Below are 26390 nucleotides of genomic sequence, written 5' to 3' on the forward strand. Positions count from 1 at the left end.
CACCCAATTAAATGGGCATGATCGAACCTGCTGTTTTCGGTCATTGAGCTTAAGCTCTGAAGTAAAAAGTGCAAGTGAAAAAATATATACAAAAACTGAAATCATAAGGGCTTTGCAACATCTAGCTTTAAAGAAGTTTCATGGTTATTGTAAACAGAACAACCTGGTAGGAGAATTCTTTTTTCTTCTCTTTTAGATTTCTTTAATAAAGGATTTATGATGCTGAAATAAAAAACATTTCTCTTTGAAAATAAAACAGACAACAGTCAAGGCTGATGCCCTGAAGTCCACTGCGTGAACTTCACTAACTCCCTACTTAATATTAGCTAGCCGATAACTGAATTAGATATCCTAAATCATTCATCAGGCTTGAGTTATCCCTGTAGGTGGGAAAAGGAAACATCAAAATCATACAGAGATATTAAATGAAATACTTTTCCAATTAATAAGATGTTCAAGAAATGTTTCCAGTACTGTAAGTCAGTTTTATTTAAAAAATAGAGTTCAAACATCATTTTTTATAAGGTGCAACATATGTACTGTTTTCTACATTTAAAAAAAAAAAAAACCAAACACCAAAACAATATTCATAATTATAGTGTCATTCCAACACAGAATCAGTGGGTCTCCTGTAATTCTTAAACATTCTTTTTCTGCATCCTCAAAGCATAAAAATTAATAATTAGTATCACTGTGACAGCCAAAGGGTCTGGCTAATGTCATCCATGTTCTGTACTTTAGTAATAAACTGTCTGGTACAGATTGCTTCAAGTACACATCAGAAGCTGAATGTAACTGAACACTTCATGCAAAACAAAGGTACAATACTGAACTTGCATCATCCGAAGACTTTTGTTCTTTTGTTTAGTTTGACATCATCGAAGTCCAACGGCTTGAACATGAGGATTTAACAGAGGTTGCATAAAGTGAGCACTATATACTAAATTACTTATGTAACTCCCAGATTGATCAGGCTACGTGACTATCTTGAGCTCTAAAAATTCAAATAAATACTTAAGGCTGAGATCTATGCCTCTTGGAGTCTGTTCAGAAACTTCTGAAACATATTTGGGAATACAGATGGAAAACAGTGACTGATAATGGGCTTGTTACGGGGAAATACATTAAATCATTACATCAGAACTACATTTTTTGAGAAAAGCATGTTACTAATTTATATTAAGAGTGTTCCCCATTCAGCCGCTCAAGCTAAAAGAGCAACAAAGACTGTAGCATGGAGGAAGTTCAACAGAAAGACTTACAGACAACTACTGTCTCTGGAAGTGTCTGAAGTGCTAAGTTTTCTAATTAGCAAAGCCTGTCCAGTTTCAAAACCTGTCTTGTCATTCTAGCATCACCTCAGCCTTGATAATGCCAAGCAACTGGAGGTAGCTATGGCTATACCATTTCTGGAGAGCTAGATATCAGTCCCTGCTCTAAGGGGGTTTAATGTATTTTGAACGGACACTGGAACAAGAGGAAGCAGTCTAACCACTCACGTACAGTTACACATCCAAAGCTTTTTTCCTTGACCCCTTAGATATTTAAACCATTCCATCTGAAGACGAACGCGTTTGATTGATAGAAAAAAGCAGGACCCCCATTTACCTGCCTTCTGCTGAGGAGTACTCTCAGGGTCAAACTGCACCCACAATAAGTGTCTAAATCTCAGTGCCTTCTGTTGTTGTTTCTTACAAACATGCTGGTTTTATGGATCCTGTTCTTAAGTCCTGAGGGCTTCTCATATGCAGTCTGATAAGACGAGGTGACAAGATGTCACAGGGCTGACTGTTGGTTTTGGTGGATCAGGCCTCTGGGTATTAACGGGAATTAGCCACCAAAGTTTATGCCTATGCATAGCCACAAACTGAGTTTAAGCTGATAACCCAGGACAATACCCAAGTGAGTTTGTATTCATGGCTAGTTTAACCTTAGTTAGGTGACTCTTTGTCTTTTTTGCAGGAATAACAATTTTTTCAGTGTTGATATACTATCCTGGGTCCTGTTAGCAAACATTGCCTTCAGTACTATCAATGCTCCTCAGCATGGGCTATGTACTAATGCAGCATGGACTGAAAATTCGTTGGCTAACAGAGAAGGCTGTAGATCTCTCGTTTTCCCTGACACACACGAAGCCTTCAGTTTGATTTCAAATAGCGGATAAATTAACTTTTAAATTTATTTCTCTCGGTTTATGAGCGAAAGCAGTATTTTAATGTCCAAGTGGGGAGAATACGCACACTTGCTTCCTATGTGAACATAAAGGAAGATGGAGAAAGTGTTCATCAAACATGTATGTATTCACATTAACAGCTATAAAAGTGAAAAGTAGAACACAGTCCTTCAGTTTTATTTTCAGAACAAGATTCCCTCAAAAGTCAGCCCATTGATCTTAGTCTAAATCCCCTAGATTCTAGTTTTGGGTAGGAACTGACATTGGTACCAAGCCCCTTTTGGATTTAGTTGTGTGAATGCACTGATTTTACTATGGCATCTGTGTTCAAATGAGGGAATCCAATGTTTATGAGCTTGGTTGTTGACTTGGCTGTTTTTTTATGAGTTTGGCTGATGATAGCTTCACAGAAAAATAGAAGAAACAACAATATTATGTTGTGTTTCCTATTTTCAGAGGGAAAGAGTTGCTCCGTTCTATAGTTTACATAGTTTTGACAATATCCCTTTAATAATACATTGTTCTGCAGATGTTCAGTTAACAAAAAGTATACACTGAAATATTTATGGGCTTTGGCCAGAGCTACATATATTTATGTCAGTCTGTTGCAAACACTATTGTTAAATGGAGTACTTAGCAGATTAGAATTATCCCTTTACTTCCGTTTCTTTTGCTTAAACAATTTGGACCATACTTTGTGTGAACGCAGTGGGACACATGCCAGAAGGAAGCAGGGTCACCGGAGATAAGAGGAGGAATTTGTGACATGTAACTTTGGGCATCTAACTTAGGGCGTACCTGGCTAGTTGTCTCAGCTCAGGGACACAGTGATCATGCACGTTGCCTACACGTTGGATCAACAGTCTAGTTTTTGTCTGGAGCAACAGGCTCTTCTGGCATGAAAGGACTCCCATCATCTCTGCCCAGGAAAACCATCTGGACACAATGGCCTTGAGCTTCCGGCTTCTGTATGAGTTTGAACAAAAATACCAGAGGTCTTAGATGCCCAAATGAAGGGTCCAGACTCTAAGAGGGTCTTGAAGAGGATTCAGGGCATCTAAATTAGGATGCAACCTCTCTCCAATCTCTAAGCTTTTACTTATAAAACAAACACTGGGCAGTGTGGATCACGTGTTACCAAGAGTAGAATTTGGTCTTCTGTAGTATTGACTAAAGTGCTAGTATATTAACACAGACAACATTGAGTCTGTGCACCTTACATAGGATCACAACAAGGGTTTAGGAAAATTTAGCATTTTTACCTGAGTGACTTGGAGGTCCCTACCGGGGGCTGTTAAATCTTGTGTTCTTGCTGCAAGCAGATCTATAATTACAGCTTTGCTGTTGTTGTTTGCATTCTCAGTCCCTTTGGCCTTATCCAAGGGGCCTATTGGCTATCCATAGATTCCACAGTCCTGTGACTGGCAGATGCATAAAGAGTAGATCTGCTAAGAATAAACATTTGTGGCTGATAAATAAACTTCAACAATCTCTTGGCAGGTGCAGACAAATGCCAAGAAATAGCAATGATCAAAAGGAACTACATGGAGAATCAGGAATCAATGCAGAACTTCATTAGATCATGAAAAATGACGACGTACACAAGGGGAGACAGGTGAGGGTTTCAGTCTCTTGTCCCTAACATCGATGAGAGCTGGATACCAGTCTCCCTTTAGTGCCTTTGAAAATTCCTCCATGAGCTTCTATGTTTTTTTCCTGTTGTCACAACAAACCACATAATACTAAATATTACAGTACCTGTATGCAAAATTGCATAGAGAAATAATAGGTCCTTACAAATAAGTCACATTTCAACATTAATAAAGGGAAGCTGATTGACAGAAATGCTAAACTGTGTAAAATTCAAAGGACTAAAGCAGGGAGCAGAAGTGAGTTGAAGTGTGTTCTTGCTCATTTAACTCCAGTCCTGGTTCACTTAACTTTTACAAAAATAAAGGAAGATGACAACATTTTTCATTTTAAAATATGACAGTATTTTCCCTCACAAAAATGTTATGATTCAGTAGCAAATAAATAGCCATGATTCCAGTAATGAAAAAAACTGAAGTTGTTCAGACACACTCTCTATTTTGGATCACAAATCTTTATATCTGTTAACAGCTTATATATAAAAGTGCCTGCTAGTGTTCACACCTGCATCATGAGTTACTGCGAACATTGACGCATCCCACTGGTGCTCCTGGCTCTTTGTCTTTAAGCACCACATCACTTACACCCACCGATTCTCCAATTGAGCTGTTGGCAATCTCATTAAGGAAACACAGCTTGATGTCCGCAGCTGCTCAGAGCTTCTAAACTGCCTTCCTCATTAAATAAGTGCCACCCTGCATTCAATCCCTCTGTCAGAGGCATATTGGGCCATTCCTCATACACACCACATTTTCCCTTTAAACAAAATGAAACACTGAACGTAGCCTTTGTGTTAATCTAGAAGGGATTCCTTTGGGGTTACTTTCCTCTTCCTTTACCAGTCTAGTTAAACATGATAGATTCAGGGTCCTGGTTTGCCATTTGAGCCATATGTCTTAATACATCCTTTTTAGTTATGATACCCAGCAGCCTCCTAGAGGAGAAAAGGAAAGGAAAGGTCAACAATCATCTCATAGATCATGCAGTTTTTTCCCCTGTTCAGCTGCAGGGACATTTTGTGAGTGCTTCCATATAACACTGTCCATCCCGTCCATTCCTCAGTTATTATCTTTCATAAAAAGCATTCTCATGTCATGTATTTTTACTACTGCAGACACGTTCATTAAGTTAAAACCTTGGGTTGTTATCTCTTTTTGTTGGGAACATGACTGAGGGAGGAGCTACAACGACTGACGCTTTGTACGACAAAGTAACGAGTTTCCTTAGTCTCAGGCTGCAGAGAACAAACAGCACAAAACCAAGGCACCAGCGCCCTGAGTTAGCACATGGCATTTAGTAATACGGGAACTAAGCTAAAGCACAGACTTTCCGAAACTCTCACTGTTGGACAGCATAATTCCTTCAAATTTAAGTGATAATTTCTCATTTATATGATCCTAAATGAATTCTATCTGTCAGGAAAGATGAGGCCTATGGGATGTCTGGCCCCAGGAGTCAAAAATTTCCTAACTCTCAGTATTCCATGGCTTTTATATCCAGTCCTTGAAGGCCACGAGACATTGAATTTTGAAACTATCTCACTGTTATATTTTTTTCCACCTTTCTTTTCATGTAAGTGCAGGAATTCAAGATCAAAATTTCCAAATCCAGGCACCTAAAATCAGGACCTAAATCTATGTCCTGATAATGGTTCTTATTTTCTTAATGCTGAGTACACTGCATCAATAGTAACAGCTGATACACAATATCTTTGAATAACAAAAACGCTTTTTGCAGAAGACTAAATTTTAATCTTCTGCATTTGAAAGTGATTTTGCTATCCCATTGTAAAGTTTCTTCTTACCACTAGATCCTGAGATAAGCAATGATCTCAAAATAGCTCAAATCCCGTTGGAATTACAGGATGTTATTTCACAAAAATGCACACAATGCAGCTTTTTACTCTTCTAATTTCATGTTTGCCCGCAATTCTTCAGCTTTTTTTCTTTTTTCTTGTGGACTTTTGGTTTATATGCCTTTCCATGTTCCGTTAAAGAAAGCTGAACAGATTAATTTTCCTCCCCTGCACCTTTATCACCATCTTCACAAGCATCTAATCTAGCTGGATGTCTAGAAACAGGCATGTTCTCTGCAAACAATACTACTTGCCAGACCTGTTGAAAACTGAACTACAGTGGGAGTCAGAACAGTTCATTTTGTATTTATCTTTACCTTATCTAAATGACGATACACTAAGGATTTGGGAGAACAGAGTGAAACAAGACACTTGGCAAGGGCCATTTCATTTCTGAGTCTGATTCTTTTGCTGCCCTGGAGAGACACTGGGCACACTTGCCCTATTCTTCCATTCACAAAATAGACAAATCAAAATATTCTCTTGACTGTCTCAGAGGTGCTGATTAATTAGTTGCTGTCTATACTTGGCTTTAGACAGGAAAAAGCAGTGTTTTTGTTAATGCTGAAGAAAAATCTCCTGAGGTTCTCTACGCATGCTTGGCTCAGCATCTACTCACCCACTGCGAGTGACAAGACACTGCCGGAGTCCGAGTTTCCGGAAAATATCTACCACGGTCTCCATTGGCGTGTGGTCAGTGACCGTGAAAGGGCTCAGGTTGAGAATACGCCGCAGCTTCAGTGGATGGGGGCTGTTGGGTGGCAGTTCTGGGGGGTCTTCAGTGAAATACACAATGGAGTTGCTCACCACCCCATCCTGCCGCTGTCTTGCATTCTCTGTACAACAGAAAGATCAAGGTAGACACTGAGTTAGGTTTGATAAAAAAAAAAAAATAAATAAAAAAAAAAAATATCTTTCTTTGGAAAGCAAAGGCAGTAGTAGCTTTTTATCTTTAACGTAACTGAGGTTCCGGAAGTTGGGTTTACAAAGCAAACTTGAATTTCCTTGAGACATTGCTCCCTTGAAGAAAATGTAAGCAATAAAGCAATATTTTTACAAACACATACTTCTGCTTGGTTGGGACGCTTTTCTGAATAAACGTGCAGCTCATTGCAGTCACAAACATCACTAATCCAACTTCCGTCGAATTCAAATGATTATATGTCATTTCCTCCATTGTGAGAATCACAACAGAAACTTCTATTATATGCCTGAAGAAGTGGTGTCAACAGCCTGTGTACAGCCCCAGCTGGCTTGGAGCAGTATGTTTGTTCCCAGACTTCTCGCTGGAGTGGGGGAAATCTGGGCATGCTGAATGGATTTATGAACACAAAGCTAGGAAAAGACAAACTCACATCCCAGGAATGTGGGGGTGGCGAGGGTGTTGTTCTAGACCAACACACCCCACTGGTGTGCAGGGTGAATTTTGTGGTTTTGCACTTAATGCCTTAAATAGAGTTTGCATATCCATATTTTAAAAGGGCAGAAAAAAATAGCATCCTACTTAAAGGAAAACACTTTTTTTTCAACGGTGCATATTTGACCACTTTCAAAAGTTCAAAAGCTATAATTCATACTTTGTTCCAACTATGAAGTGAACTTCACACTACATCTGGACTTTACATGATCAGTACAAGCCTTTTACTTTAAAGTATGCTCCAACAGGAATTCTTAGCACTGAAGTGGTTTATTTTCTTGATATTGTTTACCTCATTTCTACTCAACATTACAGGACGCAACCAATATACGAGATGGATTTCCAAATGATAGACAGCTTTCTCCCCAGAATAAGCATATCATGTTTGGCTCTGAGGGTTTAACTCCTCCTTTTTTTTTTTGTATAAATTCCTGGAAATGGCTGGAATTATTATCTTTGATTAATATAGGTTGCTTCTGTTCTTGAGAGGTACAGAAAATCAGACATACTCAAAGTGTATGTATATATTCTTGGAGCTCATTGCCATCAATCAAAATGCAGAAACCTGCTCCTGTGACTTGTAATGTGTAGACAGTAATGGTTTCCAACATGTTCTAGCTGCATTTTTTTCCCCTTTAATGATCATTGTCTTGTAATATTTTTGGAACTGGAGCAGCGCTGGCTCAAACCTAGTATCAGTATATGATTTTCAACCTTTTCACCCCACACATTACAAGCCCTATTGCAATTTATAGGAATGATGCTAACTTTGTCTCATCTTGTTTTGACTCATACGTCTAATTTCAAGTGTGAACATGACTGTATAGCTCTTTGATATATGATCTGTGGTAAGAGGTAAAATTTATCAAGGTGAAGGTAACTCCCACCCTTTGATAAAAACTCTTGACAGCTAGGTATTTCCTTCCCAAAACTGCACCCAAAGCTACAGGCCCAAGCATTTCAGTTACCACATCGCTGTTCCCAAGGCAGTGATGACCCTGGACAACAGCGATTAGCCAAAGCCATGATTTCACTCTTCGAAGTCAAACATCTCTCTAGAGAAATTTGAATGATGTAGTACTATTGAGCAAATTCAGGGGCATCAGAAAAACGGTGGACTTTGTATGCAATCTCACTGGATGGGGGAGTTAGAGTAAAGGTAAAACAGAGGAACAGATCATTTTTGCAGTCAGTGGGTAAGAAAAGCAGATAAAACTTAACAGAAAGAGCAAAGCAAATGGATGATGATGACTGGCTTTACAGATTAATCTACGCAGAAGGCTCTTGTCATACCTAGGGAGTGAATTAGTTCTCCCAAATGTGAAAAGGCCTTTCATATTCAGGAGTTCACAGTTCACAGCCTGTATTAACTATGTCGCTCTCTCAACTCCACACTGAGAAACGTACATTATACAGGCCACCTGGCTTGTGTCCAAGACTCTGCCTTTTGTACAACGCCTCTGAGGCTGGCCAAATTTAAGAAGAGCTTTACAGGGTCAGATACCCCACTCCGTAAAACTATAAGGTAGGTGCCATCTAAATGTAAACACCTATTGCCAGAGGGTGACTGTCCACTGGACCTGTGTGCCTGCTCAAAAAAGACCAGTGGAAGGACACAGTCCTCCTGAAGGTGCTTCTGAGTGATCTGAAGGGTAATTGCCATTTGCCTTACAGGGACTGGATGCATTTCTAGAATGTGCTTAGTGCTCCACTTAGTAAGAAAGAAGTCACGTAGGCATAAATCATGAGGCAGAGAGCTGTGTGTAAACAGGTATTTGATGTGGGATTCAACAGCTATTGCCTTCATCCAAGAAGTCAGTTGTATGAGGGAATCCGAGTACTTTCCCAGAGTATTCCCTGGGCCACCACACTGCTGATACACAATTTATTGGGCCAGAGAGAGAAGCTGAAGCTTCTTGGCTGAAGTGTAGTGCAACCTGTTGTCATACAGAGGCATAAAAACTAATTCAAACTAAGGCAGCATTCTGCAGGGCGCAATCCAGTGAAAAAAGAGATACTGGTGTGGCCCTGACTCTGCTTTTCAGAAGACCTCATTCCCTGGCTATAGTGCTGCGTGGATGGGGCTTACACTGGTCCAAGGCGTAACTCTCCAGTATCTCTAGATGCCGTCAGGCTGAGCAGGAGATAAGAACCTGAACAGGAGAATAGAAGGTGCTTCACCACATGTGATATTTACCTCTTGGCAAGTGATTTTATAGTTTGAGGAGGCTGAGCGCATGGCTCCATGAACACAACTGTGAAGGCAAGCTGAGGTGAAGGTTTGCAACACATTAGCTACTCTGTGGTGATGATGAGCAGTGACTACTTTTGCGATAAATGCAAAGCAAATTTGGCCGTCAGTAAGAGAGGATTAGCTATTAAAAAGTTGCTAGCATAGTACAAAACCAGTGTTTTGCCCTGCCTTTTACTGGAACTGTGTACTGTGTCTTTTGGAAAAGTGAAACCAAATCCATATTTTAAGTCACAAAGACACAAGCCGTACTGGAAAGATTAACTGTTTATCACAGAGTAAGCACAGAATGACATCAGGAGCTGTCATACTCAGCCCAAGAGGAAGAGGGTCACCAAAGGTCCCTGACAGATGAGGATTTTAGGAAAACTTATCTATGCAGAGGAATTCTTTATTTTAAATCTCAATTCTGCCTCAGATCCTATGAAAGGTTCTCTAATTAGAGCTTATCAGGAAACAGTACCTTTTCCTCTGGAAAGTGCGGACGTCAAAAAAACAGGTTTCAAAGAGGAAAGCATTTTGATCTAAAATGTCCACTGAGTTTATTTCAAACTGATTTCTTTGTTGTCAGTGCATAGCTGGACATTTTCACACATGTCCTAGCAAGCCCATTCAGCCACGTTGCCATTTATGACCCGAATCAAAAGACTCAGTCCCTCAACATTCTCTGACTCGCTTCAGGCAGCATCGGGTCTTTCTGCTTTTAAAGTGAGGGCTCTGCATCTTCACTCCATGCAATTTTCCCACTGACATACCTCCCTGCAAAGGTGATGTAAAAGGCTATAAAGTTAGGATGGCAGCAAGTGTTACAGCCACGACATGGCACAGACAGTGTAAAAGCCAGACACAGGGTAGGCTAAATACATCTAATTAAGGTTTTTTACTTCTCACGGGGGAATGCAGAAGACATTTGAAACTCATTAGCAAAAGCAGGATAAAATACAAACTATTTTATAAATGGTATCGGCTCTTGGCATTTACGCATTTGGTGAAACTTCGGACACATATTTACTTTCCTAGCTTGGGCATACAAGGCATCTTTTGTTACCACCAAAGGAAGATTAACCCTGTGAGAAAATCAGTTGTTTGAAAGGGGTATTGCAGCTAGCAGCCTTGGACTTCACCTTGGTGTCTTTAAAATCCTCTTATACTGACATTGCTATACAGAGGATTATAACTTCATGGAGACTTCTTTTTGCTTCTTTTTGAAGGACAGATGAAGGAGCAATCAGTGATAGTAGGCTTTTAATGAAAAAGTTAGATTCCCACACCCCTTGGAAGTTAAATTACAATTGCACAATTAGAAGAGCTGTAGAACTGGCAGTAAGGCCTGTTCTGCTTTCCTGTGTTTTGAGAAATTAGTGATATAAGTAAATACGAAATTAATTCAGTGCATAAACTATTTTCTCTGACTGAAATGACAACTTACACCACAAAAGGGAAAAAAAGAGAAAATAATTTCTTGCTGAAGAGAACTCCACACTACATTTTAAGGGGAGAAAACTGGGCTCTGTCATTTCTTTTCTTCTTCTGCATGTAGTATTGATGCAGCGTTGATGGCTTTCTGCTATGAGTTGAGATGAGGGGACTCAAGTAACAGCTGAGTGTCTTTAAATCAATGAATATAAATTTTAGGTCAAATCACTTAGATGGGGTCTTTCTACATCCAGGAGACAAAAATAAATATGCATTAAAAAATGTGTGCTTTAAAGAGCACTCTAATTTCAAATTGTGTTTTAGCTTTATGAGAAGTAGGCAGGAAAGTGGCCCTCTAAAATAGCCCTGATTTTCCATCTATGGATTTTCTTTTCTGAAGAATATGGGGGGTTCCATCCGAGACAACAGCTTTTTAAAGGTGCCCGAAGCAGAGGGATGAAACAGGCCCACTCAGAGAGGAGAAATTCCATGTCAAGGAGATTTGGATATGCCAGACATTCCACTCCCCTGTAAAGTACGAGGCAATCATGCCCAGCCAGCAGCCTGCCTGCCCAGCTGGCCCTCAACACCACGGGACTGCCAGAATTGGGAGGAGACCATGGGGTTGATTTGCCAGGCTCACAGACCTCCACAGCTCTGGGTGCCCTGGCTACGGGGAAGGTGGGAACACTTCCTTTCTTCCAACATACCTGCTTTTTCAATCCCCACCCAGCCATCAGGCCAGACAGGAAAGGACCTCATGGGTCAAAACCTGCAATGACCTGGATTGAGCTCTCAGGCAACCAGCCAGCTATCCACCAGGTCTTAGCAAAACTCAGCCATCTTTACCAAACAACATCCTCCACTGAAAAGCTTTCCACCTCTAGTGCAAAAGGTTTGCATGTGAGAAAAAGATGAAAGTGCAACAGAAAGAAGCCCAGGGACTTGCGCTTCATCACAGGGTGACAAAGATTCACAACTGCCCCAGCTGCTACCAGGAGCCCATTGGATACTAGAGGAAGCTCAGCACTGCCGTGGCTTTTCATCTGTTTCTGACAAAACTTTTGGCCATATGAATCAGGTTTACCTCTGTTGTCTCTAGCAGAATCGTTTTGGACTGTTGTGAGTGATGACAAAATTAAGCCCACAAAAATCAAGCCCACAGAATTCTACTTCCAGCTATGAGCCCTAGCAACTACTAAAAGCCAGACTTTGGGAAAAAGTTAGATTTCATTCTTATTTATCCATTCTTTAAGGTGAATAACACTGGTAACATCCTACCCTATCAAAATCAAACAAATGTACACCAATACTCTCTACTCACTTATTGCCAGAATCAGCTCTCGTCTCTGTGCAAATCCAATAAGTCTCTCTGAGTCTTTTGAAACCACTACTGGGAAGCCATTGTAGTCAGTCTCCTTGATTAGTGTCTCAACATCCTCCACCGTCATGCTGTCCTGCGTCAGAACAGAGAGAGGAGCTTCACCACGCCTTGGTCTCATGACGTCTGTTGCCAGGGTTCGGTGGGTAAATTCATCCTTCACATCCAGAAATGGGTAGCCGTTCAGATGAATATGAGCTTCATAGATCCCTTCTTTCCCAAAGGCGTCTGCCACCCACTTGCTTGTGACAGCTGCAGCCATAAGAGGTACGATGTACTCCAGGCCTCCAGTTAGCTCAAACATAATCACCACCAGAGAGACCGTCATTCGGGTAACACCACCTGCCAACAAGGAAAGCAGTCAAGTTTCCTTCAGTGCTCTTTAAGTGTATGTATTAAGCAATTCGTTTACATTTTTGTACGTTACACTCGAAAAGGCATGAGATTATTCAGTCTGAGTACTTTGCCCTTATACTTCATGAAGTAGTTTGGGGCTTATTTCACTAAAGGAAGAGTTTTCATCTGCTGCAATTTTCATCAAAAAGATTGAGTGAACTTGCCCAAGTCAAAGATGCTAACACTGAAAAGCAAATAACAAATGCTAAAAGACAGCTATCGAACCAGAAAGCATGCCATCAAAAATCAGCTCTACTGGATATTTGAGAAACTAAAACTGAGTCCTGGCATTAGCCCTATAAAATGACTCCAAGAATCAACTAAGTACTGTGGCTGGGGCAGGTTGGAGCATTAGGAGCTGGCTGTCACATGGGTTTACCTGCCACATCCAAACTGAAGAGAAAGCTAAGCATTATCTTTGGGCACACCATGGTTACAAAATCCTATATAAGGACAGTTTGAGGCCACTGCAAGAGCTACGTTACAACTTAAACCCTAGCTTTTGAGATCAGTATAACAGACAGTTTGAACTGTATACCACTTGGTTTGAGGCCATCTAGGCATGCAGCTGCAGACAGAATTATAGCTGTATTTTTCAATCTAGTCTTTCTGCATTAATTTCATATGCAAGCTCTTCTCTCCTTCAGTTTACATTAAAGGATAAAAATAATCATATAACTGCAGACAAGTGTGTACGTATCACTGAATTATTAGGTAACATTTCTTTGCCTCCGTTCAAAAGGTAAATGTAATAAATCTGCTATTTTTAGGCCTCAAAATACATCACCATTTTAGATGAGAGAAATCAGCAAACAGGTCATTAAAAGATACTTTTAATCTAGCAGTATACAGGAATATTAAATTGTTGATTATTTAACACGATGATCCAGATATGACTTTTGTCTGAGGAACGCCTTGAACTTTTGAGTCTGAAAAGCTGAGAGCAGATACCAGAGTAAGAATCGTTCAATACTTACTCCACATCTCTTACTCTAAGCAAGACAGGTCTTGGGCTTAAGAATGAGCAGTGACCATTCTGCTGTATGTCTCACCATACTATTAAAATCACTGCACCTTGATTTGAACCTTATAAAAGAGGAAGTGACTGCTGACTAGCAGATCAACTGGAGTATCAGAGCAAAAATTTTGTGTATAATTTCTTTTATGAACATTAAGATCATTCATGGTCAAGAGGAAGTGCTTTACTCTTTTTTGGCAGTAAGGTTCATTCCAGTTATTTTAATGTGTCTACACCGTGGTAGGTGTTCACATCCAAAGGGGTGATATCCAGATTGCTTTTATAGTCTCTGGAGAAAAACAGGCACCTCTGAGGCCAAATTAATCTGTTCATTTGCCTGGTTTTAGAAGTCTGTTGCCAGATGAGACTGATCTTTCCAGTATCTCAATTTTCTGTTTTGACTGTGAAGGGTATCAACACAGCTAGCTCAGATGTTGATGTCTACATTACATACATTAAATTTAGACAAGCAAATCCCACCCTTCCTTTCTCTATAACTGATAGCACAAATGATCCTACTTTTCTAGCAAGAGACTTCAAAACGGAAACTTTTACAGCTCTTCCCTGAGTACTTTCATTTAAAATCTTTCATTTAAAATCTAACTAATTACATCAATCATGTGTTATACCTCTCCACTATTATTTCATCATCTAATGACGGTATCAGCAACAATAACAAAAGGAGGTAAACCATTCAATTATAGAAGGGTAAATATATGATAAGGCAAAAAATGTGTTCAGATAGCATGCTTGTAAGATTCCTATTGTATCTATGACTAGAATTTTGATATGTGAGGTATTATTCAATGATCTTGTTTTAATAGTTAACAGATCATTCCTGTTATATCCAATAAATCCTACTGATTGAATATAACCACATATTGGCCTACGGTCAAAACGAAAATCAAAAGACAGCCCCATCAAGCAGTGTGACACAGCCAAAATAAGACCCAGAAATTGTACCTTTGCGTAGCTTAAAATTTGGCCAGAGCTGGGAAGATTGTTCCCTGCACTGAGAGAGAGCACAGTCTAAACAAGGAAGTAGCTTTAGACCAGCTACAGTGGATTTCGTTACATCAAAAGGGGGGGGAAAAAATCAAGCAAAAAACACTCCTTCTTGGAAACCTGTAGCCTAACTTTAATTTTTTCTTCCCTTTTATGTGCTTTTTTGGTGGATTACAAGGAGTAGGCATTGGTGACTGCAAGCCTCTTTTGTTGACTACCTGGCAGATCACTGGAGAGACCATTTGAGGCAGCTGCCCATGCTTTAGCCCATCATGTCTCTTAAGTCCAGAAAAGCCAGCGTATCACCTAACACAAACACAAAGCCCTCTTAAACAATTTGCAGATCCCCACACATCAGTGTTATCCATGCACAAAGCAATGGTCAGCAGATACTGTACCCAAGCAAGCTGCCGCTCCCACCATAGCATAAAGTCCTGGTGTGACGCAGTCTGCCCCGGGCCTGCACCAGTTCCTGAAGATGATCCAGTCATGATGGTGATATGCCAGCTGCTCTACTCCAATCCCAACCATCCTACCGGCCATGGCTCCAACAGCCATGCTGGGAATGAAGAGGCCTGAAGGGATCTTGAATAAAATATAGACACATGAGCACCTTGACAAAAATGGCTAGTAGTGAACTTATTGATCAAACAATTTATTATTAGTAGTAAGAGAATCCAATTTCCTTATTAAACACTAGCTCAGAAGACCATAGCCTTATGTCAGCCTACATTGATATTCCGCATGGTCTGAGATCGGTTTCTGCAATGACTGAGTTTGTGTGGCTACATGTGTATTAATAGCTTTATAAAATGTTAACACATTATTTTTAAGTAATTTTGGATCCTACATGCTGCATCACAGTGAATTTGATAGGTAAATGGTGTTTCTGAATAACAGCCTGCTTTTAAAGTCAAGATGCTCCTGGTTTTGCCTTTATTGCTTTCTCAGCAGGATGTCAGAAGCTGCTGATGGTTCTGTCATGGGCAGGAGAATAAGCTCAACTGAAAATAACATCTTGATTTCACCCTCTATCACATGGAGTACTTTATAGTTTTATTACTACTCTTTCAGGATAAATCAGACCAGATTTTAAACTAAATGTCAAATACGGAATAAAAATTCAGAGAAAGGAGGCTGACCACTCAGAGGCAGCTATTTCTTCATCTCAGTTTGCTGTATATTTTCCAGGAAGCTTTATGAATCATTACCTTGTTGTCTGCTATACAGTGAAGTCACAAATCATTTTTTAAAAAGTATTGAAATGAGAAACAAACAAACAAAAAAAAAGAGACAAAGTTAAAATTCACTTTGCCTTGGCTAAGTCTATTTCCTCTTAAATATCAAGTGCATCTGCAAGTTGGAGACGAATTTCCTGGTGGAGAAGACAACTCAGATCTGTGGCAAGGCCTTGCATGGAGTTTTTGTTGGGTCTAGAGAGGAAAGGCTCTCATATCTTTTTAATTCTGAAAATACACCTTGAGCTTCCTAGACAACTAGAGTAACAACCTCAGCATGGCCCAGAGGCCTTAGGGCTGATAACAGCAGGCACTATCTCCCCAACTATATAGTCTTAATTTTGCTGATACAGTTGTATTGATTTGGTGAGTAAAGCTATTTTGTCTGTTCTTTTACAGAATAGTTGAAACTGTCAATTGCTTCTAGCAAATTTTAAATATATAGAATAAATAAACACATATCAAATAAAGAACCCAACTCAGAAGTTTTTAAACACACGATCAATCATAACAACTGACTGTCAGCCATAAAACAGTTTCTGCAGCAATGGACATCTCATTTCAAGTCCTCCTCCAGAAATATTACACCAGCAACATCCAAGTGCTCTTAAATTCCCACTTGTCGTCCCTGCTCAGGAAATCATCAGGACTCAGTGCTGAGCAGGACTCGGGTCCTGAGTGACCTTCTGCCATTCAGTAGTTCTTGTCATCAGACGGAGAAAATACGAAAGAGAAGCAAAACTCCAACAACTTCCTATTATATTTTGGGTAAAAGGCCTTCTAAAAAATGGATCCTCAGTTTAAGTGCAGTATTTAAGAGAAAGAGGAGTTGCTTTAGCTTTGAGTGTGGTATAAAATATAAAGTATAACTCAGAAAAACTTCCCATCGTCTGCTGCAATCAGATCCAGAACTAAATGCTCAGATAATGGGAGCTGTAGACAGACAGATATGTGTTTTATATGGGCTCTAGCAATCAGATATATAAAACTCACCACAAACAGCTTTGTATGTGTTGAAAGCTTGGATAAATTGTTCTTGGGCCTTTCATCACCCATTTATGGGGAGGAGGAGTGGAAGGAAAAAGCTGCAAATGCAGAGTAATCAAATCATACATCCGTCAGTCCTCCCACTCGTTCCCTCTTTTTTCCAAGCTACAGGGCTTAAAAAAACATCAAAAATAGAACTTTTCTGCTTCTTTTATATTTTTGTGAGGTTTTAAATATGTAAATCAGTAAATTGAAAGCTATTGCTTCCCTGAGCATAGCTACCTTGAGACACATTAAGACATTTATCCAACAAGACAAACAACAACGTAAATAGTCCATATCCCTGAGAGAGCTGAAAGACAGCTGCAGTGGGAATCATCTTAGAATCACAGAATCATAGAATTGTTGAGGTTGGAAGGGACCTTTAAGATCATCGAGTCCAACCTTTAGCCTACCCTGACAAGAGCCACTTCTAAACCATGTCCCTAAGTGCCCCATCTACCCTTTTTTTAAACACCTCCAGGGATGGTGAATCCACCACCTCCCTGGGCAGCCTATTCCAATGTTTAATAACCCTTTCAGTGAAAAAATGTCTCCTAATATCTAATCTAAACCTCCCCTGACGTAACTTGAACCCGTTTCCCCTTGTCCTATCACTTGTCACCAGGGAGAAGGGGTCAGCCCCCATCTCTCTACAACCTCCTTTCAGGTAGTTGTAGAGGGTGATAAGGTCTCCCCTCAGCCTCCTCTTCTCCAGGCTAAACAACCCCAGCTCCCTCAGTCGTTCTTCATAAGGTTTGCCCTCCAGACCCCTCACCAGCTTTGTAGCCCTTCTCTGGACACGCTCCAACACCTCAATGTCCCTCTTGTAGCGAGGGGCCCAAAACTGAACGCAGTACTCGAGGTGGGGCCTCACCAGTGCCGAGTACAGGGGGATGATCACTTCCCTAGTCCGGCTCACCACACTATTCCTGATACAGGCTAGGATGCTGTTGGCCTTCTTGGCCACCTGGGCACACTGCTGGCTCATATTCAGCTAGCAGTCGACCAACACCCCGAGGTCTTTTTCTGCCAGGCAGCTTTCCAGCCACTCTTCCCCAATCCTGTAGCACTGCATGGGGTTGTTGTGTCCCAAGTGCAGGACCCGGCATTTGGCCTTGTTGAACCTCATACCATTGGTCTCAGCCCATCGGTCCAGCCTGTCCAGATCCCTCTGCAGAGCCAACCTACCCTCAAGCAGATCATAGATCTTGAATTTGCTTATTGGCAACAGTGGATTTAAATTTCTACGCAGACTTCTTTTTTCACTTAATAAAACCACAGATGACCAGAAGGTGGAAAAGCAAGGCTTATCCCTCTGCTGCGGTGGGGTATCTCAGAGCAAGGTGCCGGTGAGCAGGTGAGCCAGCAGGCATCTCAACCACACCAATGTGGCCGGGTATAGGACGGAGGCACACAAGCCCTGCCAGGTAGACCACACCTGCTGATGGCAACCCATCTGTGCCTTGTGCTCACGACAGCTTCTGCGCCCGTCCCCGATTTACCTTCATGCCAAAAGTGAATATCGTGATGACAATTTTAAACACCAAAGCCAAAGCAAGCTGCCACATGGCGGTGTAGACTCCAGGGCCGGCAGGTCTGTCGGGAATGTCATCCACCGGCCGGGTCATGTTCGGGTCATTGATATAGTCGCAGAGCTGCGAGGACTCCAGGGCACCACAGTCATTGAAGAGCTCAGATATCAGCTCGCTGGTGCTCCTCCGGGTGTAGGGGTTGGGGTAGGCGATGATGGCAGTGATAGCCGTTATCACTATGACCTCCAGGACTGGGTATTTCCCAAGTCTGGTGGTTTTCCGCCTCCTGCACCAGGCAATGTTGCATCGGATAAAGAGGGTCCCCCAGAGGCCACCGAAGACACCAAGGAGGATGAAGGGGAAGAGCTCAGCCATGTACCAGGGGGTGTGGTACTCCACATAGAACAGGACCAGCCGGCTGTTTCCAAAAGGATTGATGGACCTCAGTGTGAAAGCAGCCACCAGAGCAGCAAAAAAGGACCTCCAGAGGGTTTTTAGAGGAAAGTAGTAGCTGACCTAAAAGCAAGCAGAGACCATAAACACTTCACTGAGTGTGACAGAGGGTGCTGTCTTTAATTACTCACTGGAGCACTGAGCACAGTAAGCCATCGCTGTGTGTTTCATCTGTGACTCTACATCTGACTTGACTGGCAATACACGTCCTTACCACAGCCAGAACGTGTTCACAGAGATATCAGAAAAAGCATTTTCAGATTTCAGATAGGGAGCAGTGACCAGTGAAAAATCTGTACATCTAAATCCAAAGCTGCTGGCTAGAGATGGTAGGACGGGTGCTCAGCAGCTTGGCTCGTGCAGCAGGAAGCTGAAAGCTGGAGACAGCTCAGCACACTGATACATTTCCAGATTAAATAATTTGATTTGTTTCCAGAAAGCCAATGCTCTCCTTTTACTCAAATTACGCTAAAATACCTGGCTATTTCTTATTACTAGGAATCAAAGATTATTTTTGCTTTAGAAGAAAAACAAGCATATAAATATTTGAAAAATAAAGAGGAATATTAGAAAAAGGCATGAAGCGAAAGTATATTTATTGAAGCAAGTGAACTGACAGGTCTCACCTCTTCCAGACTAAAAAGCACACCTCCAATTGGAGCCCCAAAGGCAACAGAAACTCCTGCAGCGGCTGCAGCCGAGAGCACCTACAAAGAAAATATTTAGGTACGAGGCATGAGTCCTTTGAAACACCAAATATCTGGACAAGGAAAATTAGAGATTATTTGAGCCAAACTCACCTCTCTCCTCTTTCCTTCATTCTTGCTGTACTTTGAGAAAAGGCTGCTGAAGAAGTTTCCGCAGCAACAGGCCACGTGGACCAACGGCCCCTCTTTCCCAAGGCTGAGGCCTGAAGATACCACCAGAACCAAGGTGACTGTTTTGATTAAAAGTGTCCACTTGCCCAGGTAGCCCCTAATAATGAACCCACTCAAGATGGTTTTTATCTGGAAAGCAGGAAGAACATGTTGAAGAGCTGAAGAAACCTCTTCTACTCTGAACTTGCAAATGGAGTTAAAACCCCAGTGGAGTTTAAAAAAACAAAAAACCCCCAAAAAATAAAAAACCTGCAGACTCCTTAAAAAAGAGTCAGTGGAGAAAAAGGAATTGTAGGTAGGGTAAGTTTCCCACAGCAATATCAGAGCAAGGGTTAAGCAGACCACACTTTTACTGTTGTTACGGGTGGTCCCCTGCATCAGTAAGGAGTCTTACAGAGATCAATAGAAATACGAAACTTTTATGTATCTCCTTGGCTTACAGGATCAGCGTTAAACTTGACCCAACTCTAACAAAGCAGAAAAAAAGGCAAGTAAACAACCACAGACTTTTCCCAGTTAAAACAAGAAAAAAAATAATGTTCTAAATATTTGGAATGCCCATGCCATAAAAGCATGCAAGTATTATGAAGTGAGAAAGTCCAAGAGACCTTATTTTTACACATTTCCTCTTACTTTTGCCTGTGAGTGGCTAGAAGAGAGCACAATGCACATGCATGACACAGAGGCTGCAGGGTGGGATTTGGGTTTGGACTCTGGCCCTGGAAACAGGCTGGAGCTGAGCATCACCTCACATGAGAGATTTATCACTTGGAAACTAGATTTACAGTTCACTATGAACACTTTTTAAAAACAGTTACAGATATATCAAATATGTAACACACACACGTGACTACTTTGAAACATGGAAATTATTAAAATATTTCCAATTATTTGTGGTGAGGTTTTTTTCCCGATCAGCTATGAAACCTTTGCATGCTTCTCCTACAGATGAAGAAAAAAAGTATGCCAAGATTTCTAAAATTTGGGCTGTTGATTCTGTCTGCCAGATTCCTAAGTAATAATCCCAGTGGTTCTATAGCACTTTTAACAAAAGCCTGCCCCGATTTCAAAAATTTTGAGTAGCTATGCTGCTTGAATTATGGGGTTCCTCATTTTAACAGCTTAAATATGGATTGAGGCTCAATATGTAAAATATTGACAACCAAGTAAGAGATTTTGGCTGCCATAATGCCGTCATGCCAGCATGGCATTGTGTACAAGGACACAGTCCGCAGAAGATGGACAGCCAGACACTTTTCAGGCATCCCAAATGATGCGCAACTTGCGTCTTCAGTAGCTTGGGAAACCTGAGCTTTATAGCCCTCCCTCTTTATTTTATTTTGGTTTTACTTAAAGCCTAGTCTAGAAAATTACTGATTTTGTAACTGGCCCAAGTAATTTCATCCAAGGAGAATTTTCTACAATTTTCTAGTGAATACGTGTCTCAGACACAAAACGTTGTAGTGAATAAAGTGATGACTGGGAGCCATTGATTTTTAATTCAAGCTCTGGCAATGGAGCAGCATGTACATTAACCTGTCACAGTGGCCTTTGAATATGAAAAATTTAGATGGACACCATAAAGGCACGTTAGACAAATGAATGAAGACAGATGAGATGGAAAGACAATCTTCTTTTTCCTATGCTATCTCATAGTACAGTTCTGAAATGGGAAAAGATGGCAAATTATCTTTTCTTTGTTTTGTTTGGTATTTGGATATTCATACACAAAGAGAAACTCACCTCTGGGATTCCAGAGCCACAGGCATAGGGAGCAAACACTCTGACCAGGGATACTGCCAGGAAAGCAAAACATAGAGCCCACGTAACGTATAGAAAATAGTTTAGAATGTAAGCACTTGCACCCTAGAAAAATAACAGTAACAAACATTGTTAGACAAAGGCAGGTTGTTAAATCTCACACTTCTACTAGGGATCATGGTGGCATGGAACCTGGTCTTTTCATTTACATGCTAGCTGCTTTTCCTCAGGAAGGACAAATAAGTTTATATACTCCAACAATTTTATTACTGATGGAAAGAAGCAGCATACTAATATATACCTAACCCAGTCCATACAGTCTGTTTGCAAGGGACCCAAACACCATGAACATCTTTCAATCACTAAAAAATTAAGCCAACCACAAAAAGTTTGAAAACGTCAAAGAAATCTGTCAGAAGGGAAAAAGTAGTTGGTGATAAAAATGCACCTAATGACGGAATCTGCTGTTTCATCCCATGGCGGGTGACAGGGGATGAGACCCTGATACATCTTTTTCAGAAGGCTGGTATCCAAAAGTCGGCTGTCCATGCAGATACTGATCTTTGCAAATTACATCCCTGTGTATATCAGTAGTCAGCTCAGTTCAGTCAAACGGGAAGGGTAAAACCATTAAATAAATCCTTTCCTTCTATATGATGCTATCTATGAAAGGGTTGAAAATAATTTGAAAACAGAATAGCTTGGCAGATCCCACTCAGACACATCTCCGTCATTTTGCCCGGATATTTAGAAGTATTCCAGTCAATAATAAAACCTAACTTCAAAGTGAATAGCTTCACTTTACTGACCGAATGGAAATGTAAATGACCATCAGTGATGGTTGACTGTGCAGTGCCATAGTGAAAACACAGTCAGTGGTGACCTTCAGCTTTCTACCTGTCTCCAATGGTCAAGTCAAAACTGCTGTTAAAATCTGCCTTAGAATACCCCTCCCTCTTCACAAGCATATTTTTTTTTTGGTGAATTTCAAAAGCCCTACCTACACAGACAAAACAGAAGCTAGTCAGAGGCATCAAATTGATACGAGGACCTTAAGCTTTCAAACAGTCTCCTCCAGGAACATGACACTGCAGAATAAAAAACAAGATGAACCTCAGCGCATGAATTGGTATGAATCCTTCACCTCTAAGTGAACTCTTCCTACCGGATGCAATCCCAGTTGCTCAAGAACATCAGGGCCCCTGTCTTTGCTCTGCAGGACAGCAGCCTGGATATCAACATTGTGACAAATCAAGTAGGAAAACAGGCATTAATCAGTTGTATCGCGTCTTCAGTTAACAGAGCAGGCCAGGCCCAGTTCCCAGCCATAAAAATCCTAGAGCTGAGAAGCCTCCCTGTTTGCAAGCCTGCCAGGAATCAACCTTTAACCTCATGAAGGCTTGCTAGCATCATTTTCCAGGTCCCTGCCCAATTGAAAAGACAGTAAGGGAACCACTGACATTATCCTTAGGGATATATTTGGAAGAAGGGCAATTTTTTAAGGTTCTCTTGTGCTTGCTGAAGTTAGCAGGTGGCTTTACTGATAACAGCAGAAGAGCAATACGATGCCATCCCCCAGTGCCCTGAGACTAAGCAGTCATGGATCCCACACTTACAGTGATTGACATCTGACTGTAGTAACCATGGATCTTTGTTGCTACAGCTGAAGACAGTCTCATTTCCTCATGAATGTCTTCTCCTAGTGCTTTCAATTACAAACAGCTATGGTAATATTTACTCTTCCTCTAGAGAAAACTCTGGATATGTTGCCCCAGGGCAAAATTCTCCTGTCAGTGTGAACCTGGAGTAACTCCAAAGACGACCAACACCACTACAGCAATTTGGCCCTACAATGTTGAGCAAAAGCTACAGTTTTCCTCCTAAATTCACTGGAGTCAAATTAATTTTGTTTCTTTTTACTTCCTCTTCTTTCACATCTCAGAAGTCACATGAAAACTATGTCAGCTCGTTACTGCAATCACACGTACACCTACAGCACTGTGGCAGGATCCCACAAGAGTCTATACGGCCAGTTCAGTCTTATCCCTTGGGACAACTCTCATTGTTACATTCTCCAGATACCTGGAATTCTGCAAGTCAAGTTGCAGGAGTTTCTCATGATTGGTAATAACAAAACCTTTGGGAAGTGAAGTAGCAGTAACTCAGTATAACAAATAGCTCATTTTTCATTCTTTACATGCCATTACTAAGGCCCTGAATCAGTAAAAGTCTTAAGCAAGTATACTGAAATCAGACCAAAAATGCTCATCAGCAGAGATGATTCTGCTAAGACCTTTTCCACTAGTGGCTCATAGGACTCATCCTGGCAGCAACAGCAATGAAGAGTGCAGGGGAACTGAGCAAAACTTTGTGTTTTAGTTTGCAACACCTAGCAGTATTTCATATCTGATGTCAGTCCAATTTAGGTACAAATGGAGCACAATTGAAAACAACCCTCACAAACTCAGAATACTGAAATAAAACACATCCCTCAGGATGCCATCCAGAGCTGACCAACACGTGCTTTCTCCAGAGGTGGAGAGCTCTACTCTGACTTGACTTGGGATCTCACAGCTTGCAGACTCCCTGTGGTGAACGTTACAAATTGGGAAGTGGATTGCAGGTATAGAGGGGCTTCCTTGTTTTGCAGGTCTCAGCTTCATGACAGGAGATCCAGAAGCCCTGGGAAGCGAATCCCGTCTATTGCTGGATCCAATGTCACAAGCCATGGAAGACATGGGGCCCTTTCTTCTGGTTTGGATAGATGTGAGGCACCAGAAACAGGGTCCTCAGCTCCACTGAAGTTGAGGTTAGGACCAAGCTGGATCTGCAGAATAGGGAAGCTCCAGGGCACCACATACTGGCTAGAGATCTAGCTGAAGCGGGTGGCATCTGATGTGCTTTAACACACCCCCACCTCCAGCGATTTTGAGGTTTTGAAACTGTCTTGCATCAAAAAACTCTTCGCTTGCTCTTCAGGACCAGAGGGATGAAGGTTGTCATTGGCCTACAGAACAACGATTAGGGAAGAAAACATGGCCTGGTGTGTTTCACGTGCTATTATATTATTTCCATTATAATCTATATCAAGATTCTGCTTTGGCCTCATTTTATAGGAGGACTAGAGTGAAAGCAATTTTCAAGAAATGCCATAGGAAATGTCACAATTCTCAGTGAGAACATATGCACAGGGTTTATCATAGCCATAAATTGACAAAACCACAAGGAAGAATTGATCTAAATCCTAGTCCTCAAAATGTCAAATTTCATTGGCTATGATGAGAAAGAGTCAGAGTCGTGCATAAAAAAGAAGACACGTCTGACCAGAGAACCTTTAGGGAAACTGCTCCAAGTACTTTTTGTCTAAAATGTGCTCCAAATTAGTCCTTCTGCGCACTGTGCATTTTATAGGGCTGTTACCCAAATATCAGGCACAAACTGAAAAACACACCAAACACACACCAAAAAAAAAAAAAAAAGGCAAAATTATCTTGAAATGCGGTCAAATTCACTGTATTTCGATCCCTCCTAGAGTCCTCTACAGCTACAGGAATCATGCCAAACTTGCCCATATAGTAAGTCTTTTGCTACAAAATAGAATTTTTACTTTCCATATTCACATTTTTGTTGGGCTTTGCCTGGGATTTCAGTGTAACAGTAATAGACAGCTATATTATTAATATTTACGGCATCCATTGGTCCGTGGCAGCCAAAAACCCACAGATCTTAGGGGCCCATTTGTTTTGAGAGAAAGCCCAAAACTAAGCCAAGATTAACCTTTTTTTCCACTGTGACAGTACACCAGGGGGTGAGAAGCCCCATTTGAATACAAAGTGAGTAAAGTTTCACAGTGCTCACCTGGCTGATACCATTCTTATAGGCCACAGAATACAACAGCCATGCCTGCTGGTCTCGAGTAGCAGGTGAAAGCAATAAATTTTCTCAAGGATATGCTCCAGTTATATATTCCAGCCTTTCAGGAGTAACAGCATGTCAAACACATGCACAGAATTTCCAAATCCCATAACAATTGTAACATTCTCCTCTTTTTTCCCTTCCCACATTTTTTTGTTCTCTTAAATTACAGCATCATCCCAAGTCCTGCAACTTTATACCAGGGTAGTATTTCTTCACTGTTACAAGGACGCCACCACCCAAACCATCTGCTGATGAAGACCAGTGAAGACCAGAACCTCTGGCAAAGGGGAGCTTGGCACTGTGAGCTGGCAACTCCACAGAGAGGTTTCTGCCTGGGATCAAATGGTGGGAATGTGCAGGAACAGTGAGCACCCCGCTACATTCACTACAGTTAATTAGAACTGTGGAAAATTGGGCTATACATATTCACAGACACTCTCATCTAGTACTTCTAGTACTACTCGTACTGTAAACCTAAAGTGAAAGGAACATGAATGAAACTTGTACGGCAGTGAAAGTGCCCTCAAACACTTTCTGCAGGACCAGACCACCTCCACACTGGGGGAAGATCCAAGGCACTCTCTCCAAGTCACCCACTTTTTCATTGCCTGGCTGGACACGATTTATCCCTTGGAAGTATGTAATTTCTTCTCCTATTATTGACCAAACTGCATTATGGATATTTTTTAAGAAGTCCCATTACATACTTCAGTATCCCATAAACCAGTTCTCTTCAAAGCTACATTCATCCCACCTCCATGTCATAGTCAATTTTTGTCATATGCAAGTCACCTGCAGAAATGAGGGATTTCTTTCAAAATAGTAATTCTGACCAAATATTCAAGCTGCAAAGGGACCAATATTTTTCAGTACATTGAATAGCTTAGGTTGAAAATAAAATATCCTTTTCATATTTTTTATAAAATCATCATCTGTTAAAATGAGTCTAGAAAGACTTCTTTTGAAGTCTTCAAAATGAAACTTTCACCTGCTTTGCTCGGAAACAACATTCTTTGTAT

The 26390-nt window shown here is 41.0% G+C and overlaps 1 protein-coding gene across 2 annotated transcripts in view; it reads right to left on the minus strand.

Annotated features, from left to right (window-relative positions):
* Nucleotides 1–467: 467 nt before the first annotated feature.
* CLCN4 (chloride voltage-gated channel 4) overlaps nucleotides 468–26390 on the minus strand; it is a 49970-nt gene continuing 24047 nt past the window's right edge. For both annotated transcript variants that reach the window (XM_074606703.1, XM_074606714.1), the window contains exons 5-12: nucleotides 21436–21558; nucleotides 19615–19821; nucleotides 19441–19521; nucleotides 18332–18877; nucleotides 14961–15147; nucleotides 12087–12485; nucleotides 6298–6514; nucleotides 468–4757 (exon numbers count right to left, since the gene is read on the minus strand). In XM_074606703.1, coding sequence (XP_074462804.1) covers nucleotides 4667–4757; nucleotides 6298–6514; nucleotides 12087–12485; nucleotides 14961–15147; nucleotides 18332–18877; nucleotides 19441–19521; nucleotides 19615–19821; nucleotides 21436–21558 — 1851 coding nt within the window. In that variant the 3' untranslated portion in view covers nucleotides 468–4666. The remainder of the gene's footprint in view (nucleotides 4758–6297; nucleotides 6515–12086; nucleotides 12486–14960; nucleotides 15148–18331; nucleotides 18878–19440; nucleotides 19522–19614; nucleotides 19822–21435; nucleotides 21559–26390) is intronic.

The sequence above is a fragment of the Larus michahellis genome, chromosome 1 (genome assembly GCF_964199755.1).
Source record: "Larus michahellis chromosome 1, bLarMic1.1, whole genome shotgun sequence".
In the NCBI taxonomy this organism is placed as follows: Eukaryota; Metazoa; Chordata; class Aves; order Charadriiformes; family Laridae; genus Larus; species Larus michahellis.